The following is a 21,044-nucleotide window of genomic DNA, read 5'->3' as shown; positions in this document are numbered from 1 at the left end:
CACCCTATAAATTCTGAAACATACTACAAATTTTGAAACAACACTTATCGATATCGGATTAAGATAATTTTGTCAGAAACTCATATAAAACATTTTAAGAATAACTTGTAGTTTAAATCATCTTTGTAGGACCCGTAATGGGCTCCACACCAAAAAAATACTCTGTAAATAAAAAATCAATGTTTGTCCTTGATCGAGAGTAGTGCTATGTGTACATATGCTATGTACATACCATGCATATTTGGGTTTTGTGGGACCAACCTCGGGTTCCACAAAAATGATTCGAATTGGCCGTTATTTTGACATTTTTTTATGGAGCCTGTAAAAACACTAACTCAACTCTATATCGGTAAGAATTTTTTCTGAAAAATTTGTAGGGGTGAAATTGAGCAATTAAGTAATTTTGCCTCAACAAATTCAAAAAAAATTCTTAATATCAAATTGAGCTAATTTTCTTTTATAAAACTTTATAAAAAAATATTTTAAAAATAATAGTCGATTCAAATCATTTTACCACAGAATTCATATTGACATAGTATATACATTCCAATACTTACCCGTAGCCCGTAGCTTTTTTGCTTGATCAAAACCAGGTGTTTTTTGGAGGCCGAACGGGGCCTCGCTCTCAATTTGTACCCTCTGCTTGGGAACGAGAGAGAGAGAGAGAGAGAGATTGAGGCGGTAAATATTCACAGAAACATGATCTCAATTCCTCCGCTGGAATCCCAACCCCTCTCTCTCCTCTCCACCACCGCCGCCGTCCACCACCATCTTCCTCCTTCCCTCCTCTCATCTTCTCAGCTGTGCCCCAGACTTCCCCCCATTTCCACCGCCGCCTCTCGGTGCTTCTTCCTTCCCGTCTCGGGACCTCTCCGATCCTTCTCCGTCGCCGCTACGGCTACTTTCATGGCCAATTCCGTCCCGGTATCCCCCCTTGTGCACATCCATTTTTTTAATATGCTTACATTATTGTAATTTACAGCTTGTGTGTCCCTTTTTGTCCTAATCGAGTTAAATCTTGAAACTTCAAAAAGTTCACTGCCACAGTTTTCTCATCAGGGAATTTTCTTTGTTCTTCTAGTCTAAACCGTGCTGTATAGTCAGCACGGTGGCTCCAGGATTTTGATTCAGCAGTGACAAAAATGTTTAAAAAAAAATTGTATATCACGCAGCGCTCTACATAAAATAAACGTAGTTATTTTTTTGAGCTATATTATCTACTGACTCACAAATTCAAGGGAATTTTCATTTACTTTAGCTACAGATGAATAATTTAGTGCCGATAATATTAAAGAAAAATGATATTACATGTAAAAAATTAATATTTTAGTACATTTTTTTGAACTTAGGGGTTCGCTTGAACCATTATTCATGTACAAAAACATGAACTTCATGTCTCTGCATTAATGTACTTTTGAAGCAATAAAGGGTTGTATATAGTGTTCTACTGTTCTCGTTTCAGTAAAGATGGAATTAGCTTTGATTGGGACACTTTGTGATCAGTGAGAACTGCAAAATTACAATGAAAACATTCCTCATGGATGATGTTAGGAAAATCAGTCTCGAAGAATACATGTCTAAGTTTTATTCATCTATAAAACTTCAAAACCAGGAACAACATAACAAATTGCATCATTGATCAAAAATTGACAATAACAATAGTAAAAGTTGGAGAAACTTCACTAGTTTGAGACGAATGGCATCAATGTTGAATATCCGAGTGACTTTACGGCTTGATCCTGAAATCACATGACCTTTGGAAATAGAAAAGATAAACGATAATCTATTCAAGTATAAAAAATAATTTCACCAAACCGAGTCCCGTGTTTCACATGATGTCCTTAAAACATATTCGCCGCCTCCCTAATGATGTCCAATCACCTATATTCCAAAGAACTCTAGTCATTCTAAGAGGCTTACAACTAGGAGGCGTACTTAGTGAACGAATCCCCTGCACATGCGGGATCTGGGGAAGGATTGATATATGCAGCCTTATCCCTGCTCGGAGAACTTGTTTCCGAGAATCGAACACGTGTCCTTCGAATATTCCAAGCATATGAATCAAGCGTTAAATGTTGGGGTTCATATGAGTTAAGGATTCCTGACTTCAACCTATATAAGACAAACGAGTTAGTACATAAATGAAGAAAGAGTACGGGGTTCCTATGAGTTGAGAACAATGAACTTACAGAACAAAATAAAAGGCGAGTATGATCTGTTGTAGTCTTGTAACCTACGGGCTTTCTTGAAGGGCGAGGTAAGAGGTATGAGCTACGAAACATTGACATATCGCCACAGGTCATTTAAGGTGTCAGAAACTTGTCGGGCACTGTCACTCTTCAGACACTTTCTAGATATATATGTTTGACTCATAAATTGGAAGTGTCCTAATTTTTTATTTTTTTTTCATTTCTTGAACATACTTAGTATACACTAGGACACGCTTGGGATTCCCGCGAGGCATGTCCACTGTATCAAATGAAGAAGTAATATTGAATTAAAGACTAAAAGTGTCTTTTTTGAGGGGAGGTGGGATCGATAAGGGTTTAAATTTTGATGGATTAAACACCTTTTGTTAAAATATGAGGTGAGTAATGCAATGCTTAGGGTGCTTTTATTAAGAATGGAGCCTTATTTTGTTTTGTCATATGTATTAGTTTCCAGAATGTACTACAAATAAATAAATTTAAGATCAAAAACACATTCTAAGTTGTAATAGAGCATCTTATTTTCTTTTTTTGCTTGATCAACAAAGAAAGAAATTCATTGACAGGAAGAGATAGGTACAGAATGCAAAATGGCCTGGACGCAAAGAAAAGAAGAGCACATCCCAACTATGTTGGCATCCGGTCCCTTATCTTGCTACATAACCAAAACCAATAGGAACCAAGTTGTCAATGAGCCAACCAATCACTAAAAAAACATAAAGTAGAGAACCACACCAATGTTACTGAAAAAGATCAAAACCAAAACTAAAACATAAACACTAGCACATCCAAGAAGCAGGAGAACCAGAAAACTAGCTGCACGAATTTGCTGACAGAATAAAAAACCTGCATTCGTAGACCGCAACATTGTCCTCCAGCAAATTACCCCGTATTTGCCATAGAAACAGGTATTAGCTATTGAACCAGAAACAGGAGCAGCATACAGCACGATAGAAATTCTTTAGACAAAACCAACCTCAACAATCAGAGATCAAATGCCTTGTTATTCTTTAGACAAAACCACCCACCAAAGTACAACAGTCAAGATAAATAAACACTAACAGAATTCTATACAACATGCAGCAACAAGAACCAGCAGTGAACATTAGCAAACAACATCCACATATTGAAACTTAGCAGACAGAAGCATCATAAACCCATTGGTCGTCGTAGGACCTGCAGTAGACAGTATAGTTGCTAGTGAACCGAAAACATGGGCAACATACGACACAACAAAAATGAGCATCACTAACTCCAGAAATAGCCAGAACCACAACCAAAGTGGGAGTGGACCAAAAACACAAAAACGTGAAAAACAACCCTAAGACCAAAACACCAAAGACAAACCAAAACAAAATCCCACAAAAAAAGACCACAGATTACCAGAATCATGTAAAGGATATGTAAAGAAACAAGATACACAAGATATCGTCCACACCAGACAACAAAAACAGATGACGAAGGACGACAATGTTTTGCAACCAATCAAAAGACCTCGTAACTCCATTTTTTTAACTCAGAAAAAGAATTGACTTGCTCCGTCGGCCAGGTCCCACCCTCATAGCAGAGCCAAGGGCTCAGATTTCAAGAATTTAATTAAATTCTCACTGTAACAGACGATACAAATAGAAAATAATATTAATTCAACATATCAATATTTGAAAAATAAAAAAATGCTCTTTTTGGGCTTTTAAAGATGAATGCAATCATAGATACTCACCAAAAAATCTTCTCTGATATTTGATGTAGGGTAAATGCTATCTTTTCATAGAAGACAGTCATAGCCTCCGGGTAGACTTGCAATAACTCATCCAACATGTCACTGTCATCTAAAGGCAGCTTAAACTGAAGCTTGCTTTGTTCAACAATCCTTTCACACTGAGTCAAATTGCAACAGTAGCGTTAGAATGTGTAAGACAAATTAAGGATAAAAGAAACAAATACAAACTAATGAAAGAACTAGAAACAGGGTCTTATAGAATCTCTACAATGTTTCCTACGTACAATTTTTGTGCAACCAATATATGTCTCCGCTGTCCTTATATATTTTGCTACTCTTGCCATTTTTGTAAGTTTCAGCCAGTGCAGAGTTTGGATGTAGATTCCCCAATCTTTCTGTCCACGCACTCAAGTTGGGCATAGCAAAAACCAACACTCTGGGCGGTGTTGGGCCCAGCACCTCTGTCAAGGGTACCAGTCTTGGCTGTACTGAAAGTGGGCCCCACACACTATTGGTACCTACAGTCAAGATTGGTACCCTTGACAGAGGGGCTGGGCCCGATGAGTATTTTTGGCATGTCCCTGTTGTGTTTGTGTCCCACGCGTGCTAAACACATATATGGCGATTGATTAGCATGTCATTTCTTTAGAGTAGGCCCATATCGGCCAATAGAGGAAGATGATTGGTCCATACTTTGTTTGCATTCAACTGGACCTACAACAGTTAGCTTGTGTGTTGGTTCATAATTCTAGGCGACCGTCAAGAGTCAGAGTCTAGGTTACACCTCATGTCTCATGTTTTATAAGGTGGCTATATGTTTTTGTATAATTTCTTAAGGTATGATAACTGTTCCTCTTGATGAATTGCGCGTTTGTTTGAGTTGTTTGATTACTTTTGAAACATTGGGTAGTGTCACTCATTTTGTTTTAGTTATTTTGTTGGCTTATCAGTTTTTCTTGTTATCTTTGTTGCAGCCAAGAAATGGAGTATATACTGTGGGGGATTTCATGACCAGAAAAGAGGATTTGCATGTGGTAAATCCTACTACAACAGTAGATGAAGGTATTTCTGGTGCTTCAGGTCCATTTACTATGTCACTTAACATGTTTCTGTCCTTGTCTAATTTCTATACCTTTATGCATACAGCTTTGGAACTTCTAGTAGAAAACAGAATTACTGGTTTCCCTGTGATTGATGACACCTGGAAATTGGTAGGTTTTCTTTTGACTTTCCTATGGCTGCTGCTTGTATGATTTAGCATATTACGGTCTTAATGTTGAATCTGAAACACTGACATGAATATAAACTTCTTATTTTTTTAAATTGCCTCATATGCTAATGTCAATATCTATCTATTTCTAATTAGCTTTTCTTTTCTTTGCTTGGTTTCTAAAAGGTGATTATTAGGTCTTCCTAATGCTTAAGTTTAGTCTATGAGAATTCTGTTTTCCCCTCGAAATTTTTAAACTTTATGCAGCTTGGTTTTACTAGACTTTGGTTTTTTTGGTGAATATGTTTTTCTTTTTTTTGGTGGGTGACCTTTTACTAGACTTGTTAGACACGAATAGCATTATTAATTTCTTTGAGTAAATGATCTTAAGCCATGCTTGTCAATTGTTATTACAGATGAGAACAGTTCTTACTTTTCAGACATTGGAAGCAATTTGATTGTTTTATTTCCAACTGGCTTTCTGTTGTAAATATGATGACATGACCACATTTTCCAAGTTCACTTGGTTACTGCCTCAGCTTCAGAATATGTTTGAGAGGGAAGTTTCATGGTGGTAGGATGATGTGTTTGGGGGATGAAAGGTCATATGGCTCAATCAGGTAGAATTTTGATTTTGGAGGCCAAGATTTGGCTTCTAGGGTTCTTAGTGTGAACAGTAGCGTTGACTGTATTTCACTAGATGCTAAAAATGAGAAATTCCATCTCCCACAGTTCATGAAACTTAAGGAATTGAATCTACACCAGAGGTGCTCACTTGTAAACACTTAACTTTGAAACTAGACACAACAGTGCATTATCTGCCTTGTGTCTATTCTTCCACGAGCACCTTGTGTATAATGACAGATCCTACTTTTATGTTCACAGATACATTCTGACAATGGAGTTTAAGACAGTTAGGCATATGTGTATATCTATTCTGGAACAATTTTGTCTGTATCCAACAACTTGTGCATTTTAATTGATGCTATCATTTCAGAAATACCATTTTGCAGGAGAAACAGTTGTGTTCTAAATGTAAATTTTTGGTGCAGGTTGGCCTTGTTTCAGATTATGATTTGTTAGCTCTGGATTCCATATCAGGTAACTATCAGGCCGAATTCTGAACTTCTTGCCTGATGTTTTGTAAGGAATAGTCCACTTTTCCTTCTTGGTGGTTATTTACTTTTTCTTGTTGGTTGAGATACCATTTCTTTTATACTGGCCATGGGTGATATTGGTGATTTAATGTAATTACTGTATTTTCAGTTTGTTTTAGGATTAATTATCATGTTCTTTATTGTGGTTTTCATGATGATATATCTGTTCTTATGTGAAAATAATGGACAAGCTCTGTATAGTGGCAATGTATATTTTCCTGATACAAAGATATTAATGGTACCAGGACAACGTCAACCTATTATTTTCATTAGAGGATACATGTAGAAAAGCTCAAAGGATCGGCTGTGGACGTAATGAAGAGCCTGTGCTGCACATGCCCTTGATGGTTTGGAACAATTACCATTACCTGGGTGATTACTCAAATTCAGGAGAAATCCCATATCTCTAGTATAGTCCAGGAGAAATCCAACATTTCTTGTGGAGACGTCACATGTTGTACTCTCTCTCTCTAGTGGAGATGTCACATGTTGTACTCTCTCTTCCCTCCCCCCCCAGTGCGGGTGGCGCACGTGCAATTAGACTCCCAATTTACTGTTATAGTATTCAATGGAACTTGGTTTTCTCAAGTTGGGGGTTATTATTTTTTTATTTTAAAATTATCTTGAGGTCTATCCAGTTTGTTTCTCAAATTCCTCCAAGTGATAGCATTAGCTGACTCTATTTGTGTGGCCTCAAATGGATGCCGAGATTAGTTTTGATCTGCCATTTATATTTTATTTCGTATTTTCCTTGTGTATTGGTGCTTGGCTTGCATTTAGGCCCCTTTCGATTCGAGGTATAGATTGCATGTGTTGTCACAAGGTTACTTCTGTCCATAAACTGATTAACATATCTGGTCTCAAACAATTTCTGAAATCTTGCTATCGTGAAAATAATAGAGTGTGCAGAAGATGTTATGTAGCCTCTTTTAGAGTGTGTGCCGTTGAGGAATCTTTGAAATGTCTATACTGCAGATCACAGTTGGATCTGTTAAACTATGTTAAAACTCTTTTTTGATAACTCAAGTGTCCGGGCCAGTTTTAAACTATGTTAAAACTTGACAAATAATGTTCTGATTTGTTAGTTCATGGTCAATAGCATAAGATGCGTGTTGCGTAGACTACAAGTTGTTCATTAGTTATATTTTTCAGCTATGAAAATGGTCATTTAATATGAATTTGGGCAGGTTTTGTTGATAGGTTTTGTTGCATAATTCAAATGCTTTATAGCCTGATTTTGATTATGAAAAAACTGCTCAAGTGTCCAACACCATTGAATGCAGGCTTTGAGTTGGCCATGTCTTCTCTTTCACAGTTGTGCTTATGCTTTCATAGGTTGACTAAAGAAAAAGGCTCTTTTATGACGAACACACTAAATATGGCAGAAACATTGTAGATAACCTACTAGCAAGGTTTTGTGAACGTTAGATGGTTGTTTCTACCTGGTGTGGCTTGTCGCGTGGACAGTTTCGGTGTGGGGTGTGACAAGGATGTACTGACACGTACTCTTGAAAAAAAGGATGATATCTTTTTCTTTCATTATTTGTTGTAATCCAGTTGTTGCTCGTCTTCAATTGTGGGTATTGTTCCTTGTTTGTTCTTTGAAGGTTGCATCTATTATATTTGTTATTGGACTATTGTGTTGAAGTTGTAATTGTTTCTGTACTTCAAGACAGAGTAGATTCTGACATGTTCATTCCACATTTCTTTTTTATAGGTGGTGGACGCACTGACACAAACATGTTTCCAGAAGTCGACAGCACATGGAAAGTATGTGAGAGCCATCTCTGTTTAGAACCGATCTTTAGTTGTTACCACTAATCAGTAACACATTTCAATGCATCAAGAATGTATATGCATATGTTTATGTATCTGTGTGTCTACGCATACATTGTTTCTTTAGCGATGTTTACTAGTCACTCTTCTTTCGGGAATCTGCAATTGTTGTGCTCACACCAGGAACTCAAACCAAACACACACAACACACAAATCAAACACGAGAGAAACACAAGTATTCCGAGAGAAATTTCCACTATATTCACAATAATTTACAAGTCCGTACACTGGAGCTCACACTCAACTCACAATCTGGTTCTCTCCCTCACCACAAGGGTGATAAGCCTAAGTCTAACGTATGCAAGGGTGATAAGGCACACAACCCAACCAAACTACCAAAGGCTCCTCTTTAATGCCTCTGATTTCCTCTTCTGATCCCAGCTGTTGGTATAGCAACTTCCAGAAGATAAGGCCTTAATTTGTGAGCCAATATCCTCACAAATTTCCACCTTGGCTAACAAAACCATGAACCGGTGATATCCAGAGAACCATCAACCGCACTCCACCTGAACCGGAGTGCCCTCGATGTCCCACGCCCTTTGCCATTGGGTGCCCGCACCCCCACCCGGGGTGCCGCTCAAGAATCATCGCTTTGTGGACTGTGACCCCACCTCCCCAAAACCTGCATGCATCCTTCTGGACATGTATCGATCACTGATCAAACCTGGAGCAAATGGGACTCATCTCTTGGTCGGTTCCGTGGTCGCTGGCATTGTACAACTTCAACCTCGTCTCAGTGCTCTGAGCTTTCCTGTAAACTTCTAGGAGCCCCAGCACACCCTCTGTAGCTTCTGTTCGCGCTGGAGAATCGCCTTGGGCCCTCTGATTCCTCCTACGCCTATTCCATGTGCGTTGTTGCGACCTCCTTGCTCCCCGTTTACCCTGTTTCTTTCCTGTACCAGTGGTCCCGTGCCTGACAGTAGCTCCACCTGTCCAAACACTCCCCTCTAACCTGTACAGCTGACCAACTTTCTTACCCTGCAGCACTCCACCATCTCCCCTGCAAACTCTTAGAACTCCCAAACTAGCTGTGAAACTGCATCCCTTCAAATCCAGCACTCCGAGAGAAATAACATTCTTCTTCAACCCCGAAACATGTCAAAACATCTTTAAGCTTCACCCTCCTTCCGTCTGGCATACGAAACCGGACTGTCCCTTGCCAACTATCTTGCTAGCTATTCCGTTGGCCATCCTAACAACCCCTTTATTGCATGCCTCGTACTCCGCAAAGCTCTTCCTGTCCGCACACATGTGGGCCGAGCACCCTGAGTCTCACATCCAGTCTGACCTCCCGATCTCCGTGCCTGCAGTAACCAGTAATGCCTGTTCCAAATCCTTAGCATTTAAGATGCTTGTTGTCTCTGAAACTTGGTCACTTCCATCCTGTGCTTTGTTCATAGGGCAATTTTGCCGAATGTGCCCCTCCTGGCTGGAACGATAGCAGGTAAACGTGTGACCTCTGGACCAGATCTTCCACAGTTGGAACTCCCGCCGGCTCTTTCGTGAGACCTGCCCGTCCGTCACCTATGAGGGCTTGCATGCCACTATAGCTCATTGTGCTCATCTCCTTCCTCCTTGCCTCCTCGTTGAACAGCGCGTCCTTGACCATGCTCATGGTCAACTTCTCGTCTGGCGCTGAATTGCTGAGAGAAACTACCAATGTCTCCCAGTCGTCTGGCAGGGAACTGAGCAATAAAAGGGCTTGGGTCGCATCGTTGGACTTCATATTGGCACTAGCCAGCTGATTCACCAAACTCTGAAACTCACTCGTGTGCACTGCAACCTATTTCCCACTCCTGAGCTTCAAATTCACTAGCCTCCTCATCAGCAACGCCTTGTTCCGCGATGTCTTTGACTGGTACATTGCCTCCATCTTTGTTCCAAAGAATATAGGCGTCGGTCTCCCAGGCTGTGTGGTGAAACACCTCCTGTCCAACGCATTCTCTGATTAGCACAATCGTTTTCCGATTGAGCTTCTTCCAATCCCCCGTCTTCGTTTTTGTCGGTTTGACTCCCACAAACTCAATGGGATCAAACAAATCCTTGGGAGTAGAGCATATCTTCCATCCTCGGCTTCCAAATCACGTAATTTGTCGCCACCAACAGGATCATCGAGCTCAAACTCACATCTGCCATCTTTCTTAGCACCCCTCACAGCAAGATACCACAGAAACAAAGAACCTCAGGCCTTCCGCTCGACTTAAAACTCCAAAAATGGCCTCTACCGGCTATAAATCTTCCACACCAGAACTGCCGGAGTTGAATCTAGGGAAACGGACCACGGGGTTGGATCTGGACTGCTGAACCCTTTCTAGATCCAGTCTGAACCGGCCCAAAAAACTCCCTTGTACCGTTGAACCGGCCGTTACAGAATAGTACCACCCAGACACTCTGAGTCAGCTCCACCTGTTGATGTTTCACACCACATCGTAGGGATGTCGACGTGGTACTGCTGACCTGGTAACCTGGGACCCCACCTGCTGATGTGTCGATGACATGGCACCACCTGGATCCTTGTTGGCTCCTACGTGGCTCTGACCTGGCTCCCACGTAGCATCACCTGGCATTGATGTGTTGACACGTCAGTGTCTTCCACCACAGACTGGAGCGTGAGCGTAGATCGAACGCGCTTGCACGCGCCTCCTTCAAATGAGTGCAGCGCAAGGTTTGCGCTTCGGAACTGTGGGCTATAGCGCAAAACACAAAAGCGCAAGAAAGGCGCGCGCTATAGCGCGAGGCACCAAAGCGCTGAGGCGCGCGCCTTTTGCTCTAAGGTAAAAATTGATCTCACGTTCGCGATGCACTGAATAATTTCTTTAAATCAATGGGAGCCTTATTCAATCGACAAACCAGATCGAGCAGCAGCCTCTTCGACGATTCAGAGTCTCGGACGACGAGCAGCAGCAGCTTCTTCTCTGGTCTCCTTCTCCCTCTCTGATCGTCTTCTCCGGTCTCCAGGTAACAGCTTCTACTTCTTCTTCTTCCTCTTCTTCTTCTTCTTCTTCCTCCTCCTCCTCCTCTCACTGTCCCACGTCTGCTGCTTCTTCTCTTCGTTTTCTTCCTCCTCCTCCTCCTCTCACCTTCTTCTTCCTCCTTTTCTTTCTATTTTCACCGACTGTCCAGGACGGCAAGACCCCCCTTTTTTTTTTCTTTTTCCAGTCACAACCCCCTTTTCTTTTTCTTTTCCCAGTAACAGGACCCCCTTTTCTTTTTTTCTTTTTCTAGTCACGCTCACCTGTTTTTTTTTTGTTTTGTTTTGTTTTGTTTTCAGCTCTGTTTAAAGTATTTGTGCAGTTTGTTGTATTTATTTGTACTTGTTATTTCTAGATGACATCTGAAAATTCTAATAAAAAGGACCCTGGTTGGAATTATTACGAAAAGGTTGATCCACAAATTAATAAAGCCTATGCATGCCTCTAGATTTAATTGCCTTTAATCCTTTTGTTATGTCTCTAAGGCTAAACATTATTATGTTAGCTTTTCATGGATGATATGTTATGTTTAGTGTTTGGTACTTTCGTTTAACCATTGACATGTTATATTTTATGACATTTGAAAGTTTTACAAGTGTTTGTTTGTGTTGAAAACTAGTTCTAATAAAATTTGCCTCATTGCGAAGAATTTTTTTTTCTTGCCCTTCGCGTCAATAAAGCGCGCGCCGTGCCTTGCGCTAAAGCCCCAGGGGACCGTTGCGCCTTTCACCATTTAAAACACTGCCCGAACTTGTTTATACCACTGAAATCATCTCCTCCAGACAATCACAATCCTGTGCTCAAAAGTCGATTTTGAGCAATCCGATCTAGGCTGTCACAGACCAGACCTTCCTCTGTCACGCAGCACCAGTCAACAGTGCGTACGGACGATTCCGGTGATGAAACAAGATCGTGAACCCACCGCTGCGATCGTTTGAGTGAGGCGCACAATACCTACTGGTCAAAACAGATTTTTGAGCACCTTCGATTCTGACCAGATTTCGAACCAGTGCGTCAATGGCGATTCCATGTGCTTTCCGGTGTTCCGAGGTCACCTACGCTTTGATACCAATTGTTGTGCACACACCCGGACCTCAAACCAAACACCCATACACATGAATCAAACGCGAGAGAAACACCAGGATTTCGGAGAGAAAATTTTCCACTATAGTCACAATAGTTTACAAAAACTTACCTGAGGAGTAGCGTCCACACACTCGAGCTCACACTCAACTCACAAATCTGGTTCTCTCCCTCACCAGAGCTCTCTTTCCACTGTGATTTGCCACACTATTACAGAAGAATCACACATGTATATATAAGCCTAAGCCTAAGTCTAAGGTATACAAGGGTGATAAGGCACACAACCCGACCAAAGGTTTCCCTTTAATGCCTCTGATTTCCTCTTCTGATCCCAGCTGCTGGTACTGCAACTTCCAGAAGATAAGGCCTTAATTTGTGAGCCAATATCCTCACACCAATTATGTGTAGTTGATACTTTCCATCTGTGGGGTAAAAGTTTTACGATTGTTGCTTAACTGGCTCAAGTTTTCCATCTGTTCTTGATTGAGGCAACTTAGCTTTTGCATGTGTTTGAGTATACGAGCAGTATTAGAATCTTTAGGGGTCACAATCTTAAACAAGTTTGAACAGAAACTTTTGATAAGTATTCCTTCCACTTAAAGACCGGTCCGACTCTTGCTTCTTGTCAATTACTTTACATACTTATTCTTTGGTCTAGTTACATTGTTCAGTTAACTGTTGTTTTTCTTTGTATATCCTCCTTTCATATTTGTTGCTTAGCGGTTGTACATGAAACCCAGAATTGCTTGTCAAGAATTTGGAAATGACGAGACTTTGGCTGTGTGACGTGGGATTGGCAAACATCTTTTCAATCTGAGAATGACATAAACCAGTGTTGGTTATACAATGTAGCCTCGAAACAGAGTTGAAACAAACACTTTAGGGGGACTGAGAGACAAAACAGCCCAACCAGTGAGAGGGGCAGTGGACTCCTCATATATTCTGAAGCTTGAGTAACAAAAACTCTTGAGAATTTTAGATACTGTTAGGGATGACGTTACGCTGTTATAAACTCTGTGTGCGTTGCCATTCAATGGAAACCCTACTTTGTTGTACGACATGTGGCAGGCAGTCATATGCCTACAATCAGAACCACAACTAAAATTTCAAGTTCATCACTTGACTGCATGAGTGAGACTCTATCCAAAGAAAGGTTCTAAATGCCCATTAGCGTAGCCATCTCCACCCTGTGGCAGATTGCATAAAGTTCACCGCCTTCCAAATTTCTCCCTCACCCTCAATGTCTCGTGGGACATGAGAGTAGCAATAGCCTCCTGTAATCCAAGGGAATTTCTTCCATACATCAGTGTGGTCCTTTGATGTTCGTTTCATTATCGTCATCTTTGGATGCTTTTATGTTGAGGATAAAGAGACCAAAAGTATGATGATGAGGATATAGATTCTGATTCCGTCAGTATCCTGTTGAACTTGTCCAAATGCTTTGTGAATTCCATTCCTGGTGTTATCTGAAGTGCATACAACATTTTTTCAAAAACCGATTTGTCTGCATCTTGGACTCATATCTGTGTGCTATATTGAAGGGCTAAGGAGTCCTGAAGGTGATCTGGGATACCAACGAGATGCTGAAGGCTCGGAGTGTCGAAGCTGGCAGAGTAGAGAACCCAAGGCAGACCTGAGAGAGAGAGAGAGAGAGAGAGAGAGAGAGAGAGAGAGAGAGAGAGAGAGAGAGAGAGAGAGAGAGATGCTTAACGGAAAAAGTATGTGGGTTGTGAACAACCTGCCTCGCGGTGGTATAAATGATCTTATGCAGGTGGGGTGGAAGACACGTTACACCCCCAATGGCTGCCAGGTTGAAGGTCAACGCCTATGGCATGAGGTACCTATGATGGTTAAGTGTCATAGGTCAAAGGTTGTTGGGGCTGAGATCAGGTGACAAGGGCCAGATGGAGGTCCCTTAGTGGTTAGGCAGAAGGTACAGAACAATCATGCGAGGCCTAAGTGCCTACTGATGAGAAATCAGTGATATGTGGGACTTTGTATTAAGCGAGCTCAGGGGCTGCATGCGTGTCAGGTGGTAGGTGAGGGCTGACTATTCAGTCTAAGGTAGGTTTCAGTTTGGGTAGGTATGATACAAATCTTGATGAAGGTTGACCTGTGGTCAGTAATTTCGTCTCTCTGTGAGTAAATCTGTCTCTCTAAGACTGGTCTGAGATCCAACTACTGAGGGGAGCAGAAGATCCTTGGAGTTCAAGCCTCCATTGGATGATCCTCCTTTGGTTCAGAGCGACTTGGGTTCTCCTTCAGCTAGGCCTCTCAGCTGTGACAACCTTCACTCCTGAGGTCGTGCTCTTTCCTTGGGTCCTTAAAACTCGGTACCATGTACCCACAATATCTACTCTCCAACTTAGTCGATAATCAATAACTTTGTTGGATCTATCTTGTTGATGACTTCCCAAAGAGTGCTATTCTAGAGATACAGGTAGATCATACTATTCTCCAAGTCCCGCATTTCCTCCCACTTCTCATTTTTCATTTTCTCCGGCTTTGCAGACTTCTTTTTGAGAGCCTTGATCAGTCCCTCCCGCGTCATTGCATTCTTCACTATTTACTGCCGTAAGGTAAAATGTACTCGTTGAAGGGGTCAACTCTGAAACTTGAATTCTTTGATGCCATTAACTTTCTGTGTGACAACGCTGCACTATCTGCACCGTCGCACTATGATACATGTAATCACCTTGTCACTTGCAGCAACAATCGCCTCTGATTGAACCTGATTGCTCTTGATCACACCCGATCAACACCAAGCTCTGTCGATATGTAGGATACCGTCAATCTGCTCAGATTTTGTATATGTTGACTATACCTGTAGGAACTGTATCTCCTGAAAACCTTGGAAAACACTCTCGTCTACCATTTTTCCACTGTATGTACGATCCAAGATAACAAAACAAATTTGAGGACTTCGACTGCAATCCTGCCACACTTGACCCTTGGCAAGCTTAATTGTTTTCAACTACCAGTCTTGAATGAGCGAAGAAAAATTTCAGCTTTTTGAATGTCTGTGTTGTCTTGATAAGTTCAAGGCACACTGCTCCGCACTGACTACACAGGTATTCGTCTATATCTGTTTATTTATTCTTTTCTCTGATCTCTCTTTCTCTGCCTTCAAAACTAGAAAACCTCAGCTATTTAAGATGCTGAAGGCTTTGCCAAATCTTGTTCCTTTTTCAGTTCAAATGAAATTTTTTTGGCTGCTCCTATGTCAGAGTACGCCTTTTTTTGCATTCTCACATCCACACTCCATGTCTTGCCAAAACAAAGAGCCACATTAAAGGGTTGGCCCCAATTGGGCGGCACCCAAACAATTGGAAGCTAAATAATTGTGGAAGAATACTTCTTGCTTACATTGGGAAGGTGTCTATTTGTAGCCAGTTAGAAGACAATAAGAAGTTCAGGCTGTAGGCTGAACTGTTTTATGGTGCAGAAACAGCACCTCAGTATTGGAAAGATGGTTCAACTATGTGTACAGGTGCTGTGTGTCGAATTTCTTATCTCTGCACCTTCATCCAAGGGGCGGACACACCTTGGGGCACGTGGCCCCACTCAATTCCTCTTTTTGTGTGTGTGTGTTTGGGGGGTGGGGGGGGGGGGGGGGGGGTTACGTTTGGCATTAGACAAAATAGGAGTGGCCAAATTAGTAAATAATATCCCACACATTACGTTTGAGGCAGAGGCTTAGAACACATAACTCCGAAGTCCTTATTCTAACAAATTTCGACCTTTGCTTCGCACCACCGATCTCTGTTTAACGTTTCTTTCCCAAAAAATGGTGGAGACCGGATGAGAGAAACTATATCCTTTAGTGGAATTGCTGTGGTACTGGTTGCAACTCATACGGTCGAGAGGGTATTTTCACCCATATTTCACAAGTGTTGTGAAGTGTCGGGTAATTCTAAACAGAATGGTGATCAATCGTTGAATGACAGTTTGATGACACACACACACACACACACAGAAATTAAAGAGAGTCAAGAGACCATAATCCAACAGTGCAGTTGTTAATAAGACCATCATCCAACGCTTTCAATTATGAAAACCCGGAGGGTTCAACTGTGACAGGACACTAACAAAATAATAGGTTTTGTGCTTATTTTTATGAACTCAGTATAGCATTGGAATTTTTGGAAGCTTATATATAATAGGTTGTGCATAGTGATGAATGTTAAGTCTAGTTTGATGTTAACCGCAAGGGGTTGGTCTAGTGATCAAGGCCTGAGACTTAGGGATTCGCTCCCTCCTAAAGTCTAAGTTCGAAACCTCCCAGGTGTTATCAGCCCCTTTGGGGCCATTGGAGGGTTTGTCCGTTAACTTTAGAGCCCGGGATTAGTTGAGGTGCACGGTGGCTGGCCCACACCCCTGGTTATAAAAAAAAGGTCTAGTTTGATATGATTGTGCTTGACTCTAAATATTATTTAAGTGTCTAAATAATAGGTGCCCCCACTAGTGAGAATTTCTGGGTCCCGCCACTGCCTTCATCTGGTACATCTACCTGGTTGAAGTATAGGATAATTCTGAGCACTACATTCTCTACTAAGGTACATTGATGGAATCATTCATCAACTACTGGAAAAGCAAAGCTTCGTGTTTCCTTTTGCTGCTTCTTTTTTCTGTTTTATCATAGAAAGCATATTTGGTATACGACAATTCAAGTTTTGTTGTCTTTATGACTACCTGCGTGCAGACATTCAACGAGGTACAGAAATTGCTGTCTAAAACCAATGGAAAACTGGTTGGAGATTTGATGACACCTGCACCAGTAGTTGTTTGTGAATCCACCAATCTCGAGGATGCTGCCAGGTTCTCTCGTGATTACTATGATAGTGTTATCGTACTTTCTTTTTATATCTTCCGTTGTGTTGGAACCTGTCGAAGAAACGGAAAGGAAGGGAAAGCTCCTCCAGTTTGGAACCCAAAGAACAAAACAAATACTTGTGTTCAATGCAGGATCATGTTTCTCTGTTACTTCTCTCTTATTTTTCTCTTTCTGTCTTCGGGTTCCAACGACAGTGTTCTTGTTTCTTTTCTTGGAGTGGCTACAGCTGCCTTCATGTCCATATTCAAAATAAAACCCGCTAGCATGAATCTAGGTACTCCATTTAAGAAAAAAAAACAAAACAAAACAAAAACTAAATCTGACTTATTTATTTGGTGTCTCAGAATATTGCTTGAAACAAAGTATCGCCGCCTTCCAGTCGTAGATAGTGAGGGAAAGCTGGTAAGTGAAATCGATGTTTACTCTCCCTCCCCACTACAACTCATTTACTATTACGTTTTCTGACCGCCTGAATTTGTCATTTGAAGGTTGGAATTATCACAAGGGGAAATGTAGTGAGAGCTGCCCTACAAATAAAACGCGACAATGAAACCAAAGCATGAAATTCCCTGGAAAATGCTCACTCCCTGTGAGATTTTCTGGATTCTCTATTCAGCAACCAGAGATTATACTTCAAATTTTATCAATCAAGAGTCCGAAGAAAAGGCAAAATTTTGGGTTCTTCACAGATGATTCATCGGTCAATTTGATATAGAATTCTTGTTGGGAATGAAGCTATTGAGGACATAAGGGGGGAATACTTTTTTAAGACACTAATAAACTCCTAATCCCATGTATAATAGAAGCTTTTTGTGAGAAAATGGAGGGGGATTGTATGCTCAGTTGATCTAGCAAATTTTTTTTTTTGATCGGCATTGATCTAGCAATCTTTAATACAAATTTTATTTGTTTCATTGTCATGTCAATACGACCGGTAGGAAGTATGGTGGTCACTATTCTATTCTGTTCATTTGATGCCTGTTGTTGCTTTTTGGGGATTCGTAGCACGAGGGATTGAGATTGGAATTTGATAGTGAAGAGGTTGATAACCCCTCTTGTTTGATTTGCTCCGGACTAGGATAAAGGCTTGGTAATAACTTGTTTGAGTTGTTATAGTGTTAGGGTTATATTGCTTTGAATGTTCTAATTGCCCTTGGCTCTACCAACTTACAAAATTCATCCCACCATCAAATGGGACTGTTTTTAGCCCACCATCCCCTTTTTTCCCCAACACGAGAATAAAACATAGTAGCATCCAATCAAATATACTCCCTCCATTCCATAAAATTGGTTTCCTACAAAACTAATTGCAATTTTTAAACTTAAAATAATGTATTTACTAAAATAAATTTTTGATTTAATATTTTTGCACCATTCAGAAGATCTTATCGAGATCTATCAAATAATATCTATATTGCACAAAAATTTATTTTGATAAGTACATTTTTTTAAGCTTGAATATTTGCACGTAATTTTAAGGGGATTAAATTCACTGGACGGAAGGAGCAACATGAAGGCAAACCTTTTGTAATGTTCCTTTTTCTTATTGCAATATCTGAAATGCTTTGGGAAAAAAAAATATTGCCACCATATTTGACTATTTTAAGATCATATTGGCTTTTTATGTAACTTTTCGTTTAGTAAGACAAAAGAAAAATGCATTTTATTAAAAAAAAAAGTGAATCAACAAGAGAGGCAAATGAGGGCACGACAATCAAAAAATCTATCTTGGAGGCCTCGCATAACTCCACATTGGTATTAGACCCCAATCCCCAACATGAAAACTATGGTAATTTGTGTCAATCCAAGATATTCTCACAAAAAGATTTAATAACCTCCCTATCAAACTCGTCCAAATCATCTTGCATTTCTTCCCGCGGTCGTCTTATTAAATATTTCACCTACCATAACTTTGGCGGCGACCATGGCTTAACCTCCCTATCAGACATGTCCAAAATTAAAGCTCCTTCCTTAGGGTCCAATTTAGAAATTGTGTCCATTGACAATGAAGACCTCAGAATACCCTTTGGAACCTTCATATCTCGAGATCTAGCAATACTCTTACCCTTGGCCTCCTTGAAGAGGCAACAGGAACTTTGATTAGAACCTGTTGAAAATCCCTTTCTTCAACCTAATCCCCTTTGTCAATATAATGAAAAATGGAGGACAAACAAATATACACAGTACAATGGGAATTACTAAAGAAACTGGCTTCTAGATTATATATTGTACAAATAGCTTAATGGAACTAGTCTAATATAAAAGACCACCAAGGCAGCAACAAAACATTAACATCCCCATCGCCAAACATATCACACTAGTCGGCAAAACCAAACAGTGTTATCTCAAATATAACCAGTCAGCTGGCCCATTTCAGTAGAGCAAAGGTACCCCAGAATCATATTCTCCACAGTAAAATTCAGATTCAAAAGTTCTATCCGAAAGTCCTCGAAAAGACAATCGGAGTAGTTGTTGTTAAACCAAGTTGTTGAGACTGCCCGAGTACTTTTGACTTTAATCTGTACTTCTGGATGATGGTCATGTGGAGTGAAAGAAATGGTATGGGGTTTGGGGACCATAAAAAATGTACTACAATATACTTCTTTTTGGGAACACCACTAGAAATAAAAGAAACAGCTAGAAACGCTCAAAAGTCACGCCTCGCATATCCGCCTCAAGCAACGGAATAATGTCATCCAATGAAGTAAAAGGTGTGTTTTGCATTGAAGTGAATGATATCCATCGATCCAATGAAGTTTTTTACTAATATTTCAGTAAAATTTTGAGTAATGATCAAATTAGATGGCCTTATTTCGCTGCACATATGCTCTGTTTGTTTTAATCAAATCATTTTCCCAGAAAATATTTTCTAGTTTGCTTGATGTTTGGTGTCATGGAAAACAAACATGTATGAAAATGCCTATTTATTCCCCACCAAAATGTGGCTTTTCTGAAATAAGCTTGCTTGACCTCATATTTCATCAGAAACACGAAATTTGGGGATCCAATCAACTATGTCTTGAGAATAAAGGGTAGCCCAAATAATAAAGTGACTTGCTCCTTTATCATGATAAGGTCCTGGGTTCGAGTCTCACTCTGAGGTCTTATTCCTTATCTCCTTAGATTAGGATAGAGTAGATTTCTTGCTTGTACACAGGAAAAAAACATACAAAATAAAAACCATGCCACAACAAGAATTGCCAAGTTAATTTGAGGTGGGCCACATTTAAATTGGATTCCCTATGGGAATGAATGTGAGAAACCATCACCAGCTCTTTGACTGCAGCCAAGAGCACGGGCGGCTCCAAAGTATTCCCAGCGGGTTCAAGCGAATCTGTTGGCTTCGAAAAATGCACTTAAATTTTAACTTTTTCAAGCATATACTCCCTCCGTCCCTTTTTAAGTGTCCTGCTTCGTAATTCCAACTTATTAAAAAGACATCATCATTATACCTTTCACATCAATTTTTTCCTCCACTTTCCCTACTTACCCATCATCATTACACTTTTACTCACTTACTTTTCAAAAAGAAATCTACTTTTAGGGATAAAATAGACAATGCACCAACTTTTACCCACTAACTTTACAAAATGGACACTTATTAAGGGACAGCCCAAAATAGAATACTGGACTCTAAAAAAGGGACGGAGAGAGTAGTTGTTTTTCATCACTATTGTTGACACTAAATCATTCATACACACATTTATGAGTAATTAAACAATATAACTCAAGAAGATAAAATAAACTACGCTCGGTGAATTTTCAACCAAAAAAATATGTTTATTTTGCATAGAGATTTGTATAGGAAAAAAATTCTTGGCCAAAGCATGGTGCACGTACTCTGTCTGTGTGTATATTCTTGTGTTGGTGTGTGATGAGACTTTTTTTTTTTTTATGTAATGCAGGGTGTTCCGCGCCATTTGTGCATATCTCGGACTAATTCATGCAACTCCTTTTACAGCCATTTCAGACACTTACACATAAAAGTGAATTGATCTCAAGAGTTGATGGTAAGGAAAATCAAA

The 21,044-nt window shown here is 40.2% G+C and overlaps 1 protein-coding gene across 1 annotated transcript; it reads left to right on the top strand.

Annotated features, from left to right (window-relative positions):
• The first annotated feature begins 577 nt into the window (after positions 1 to 577).
• On the top strand, positions 578 to 17,933 carry LOC131303848 (CBS domain-containing protein CBSX1, chloroplastic). Its single transcript, XM_058330902.1, has 8 exons — positions 578 to 924; positions 4,902 to 4,989; positions 5,074 to 5,138; positions 6,190 to 6,238; positions 8,012 to 8,064; positions 16,888 to 17,003; positions 17,364 to 17,421; positions 17,508 to 17,933. Exons 1-8 carry the CDS (start codon positions 700 to 702, stop codon positions 17,580 to 17,582), a joined length of 729 nt encoding a protein of 242 aa, XP_058186885.1. The 5' UTR covers positions 578 to 699; the 3' UTR covers positions 17,583 to 17,933.
• Positions 17,934 to 21,044: the final 3,111 nt, after the last annotated feature.

This window comes from Rhododendron vialii, chromosome 10a (assembly GCF_030253575.1).
Source record: "Rhododendron vialii isolate Sample 1 chromosome 10a, ASM3025357v1".
NCBI classification, from domain to species: domain Eukaryota; kingdom Viridiplantae; phylum Streptophyta; class Magnoliopsida; order Ericales; family Ericaceae; genus Rhododendron; species Rhododendron vialii.
Note: the sequence above shows the minus strand (reverse complement) of the source record. Positions and strands in the feature narration are given on the sequence as shown.

What these genes read in the sequence shown, in the direction of transcription:
- LOC131303848 (XM_058330902.1), top strand. Translation starts at nt 700, where the DNA reads ATGATCTCAATTCCTCCGCTGGAATCCCAACCCCTCTCTCTCCTCTCC. An exon ending in AGCTCTGGATTCCATATCAG is followed by an intron (nt 6,239 to 8,011) that starts GTAACTATCAGG and finishes TCTTTTTTATAG; the next exon opens with GTGGTGGACGCACTGACACA. An exon ending in TAGATAGTGAGGGAAAGCTG is followed by an intron (nt 17,422 to 17,507) that starts GTAAGTGAAATC and finishes TGTCATTTGAAG; the next exon opens with GTTGGAATTATCACAAGGGG.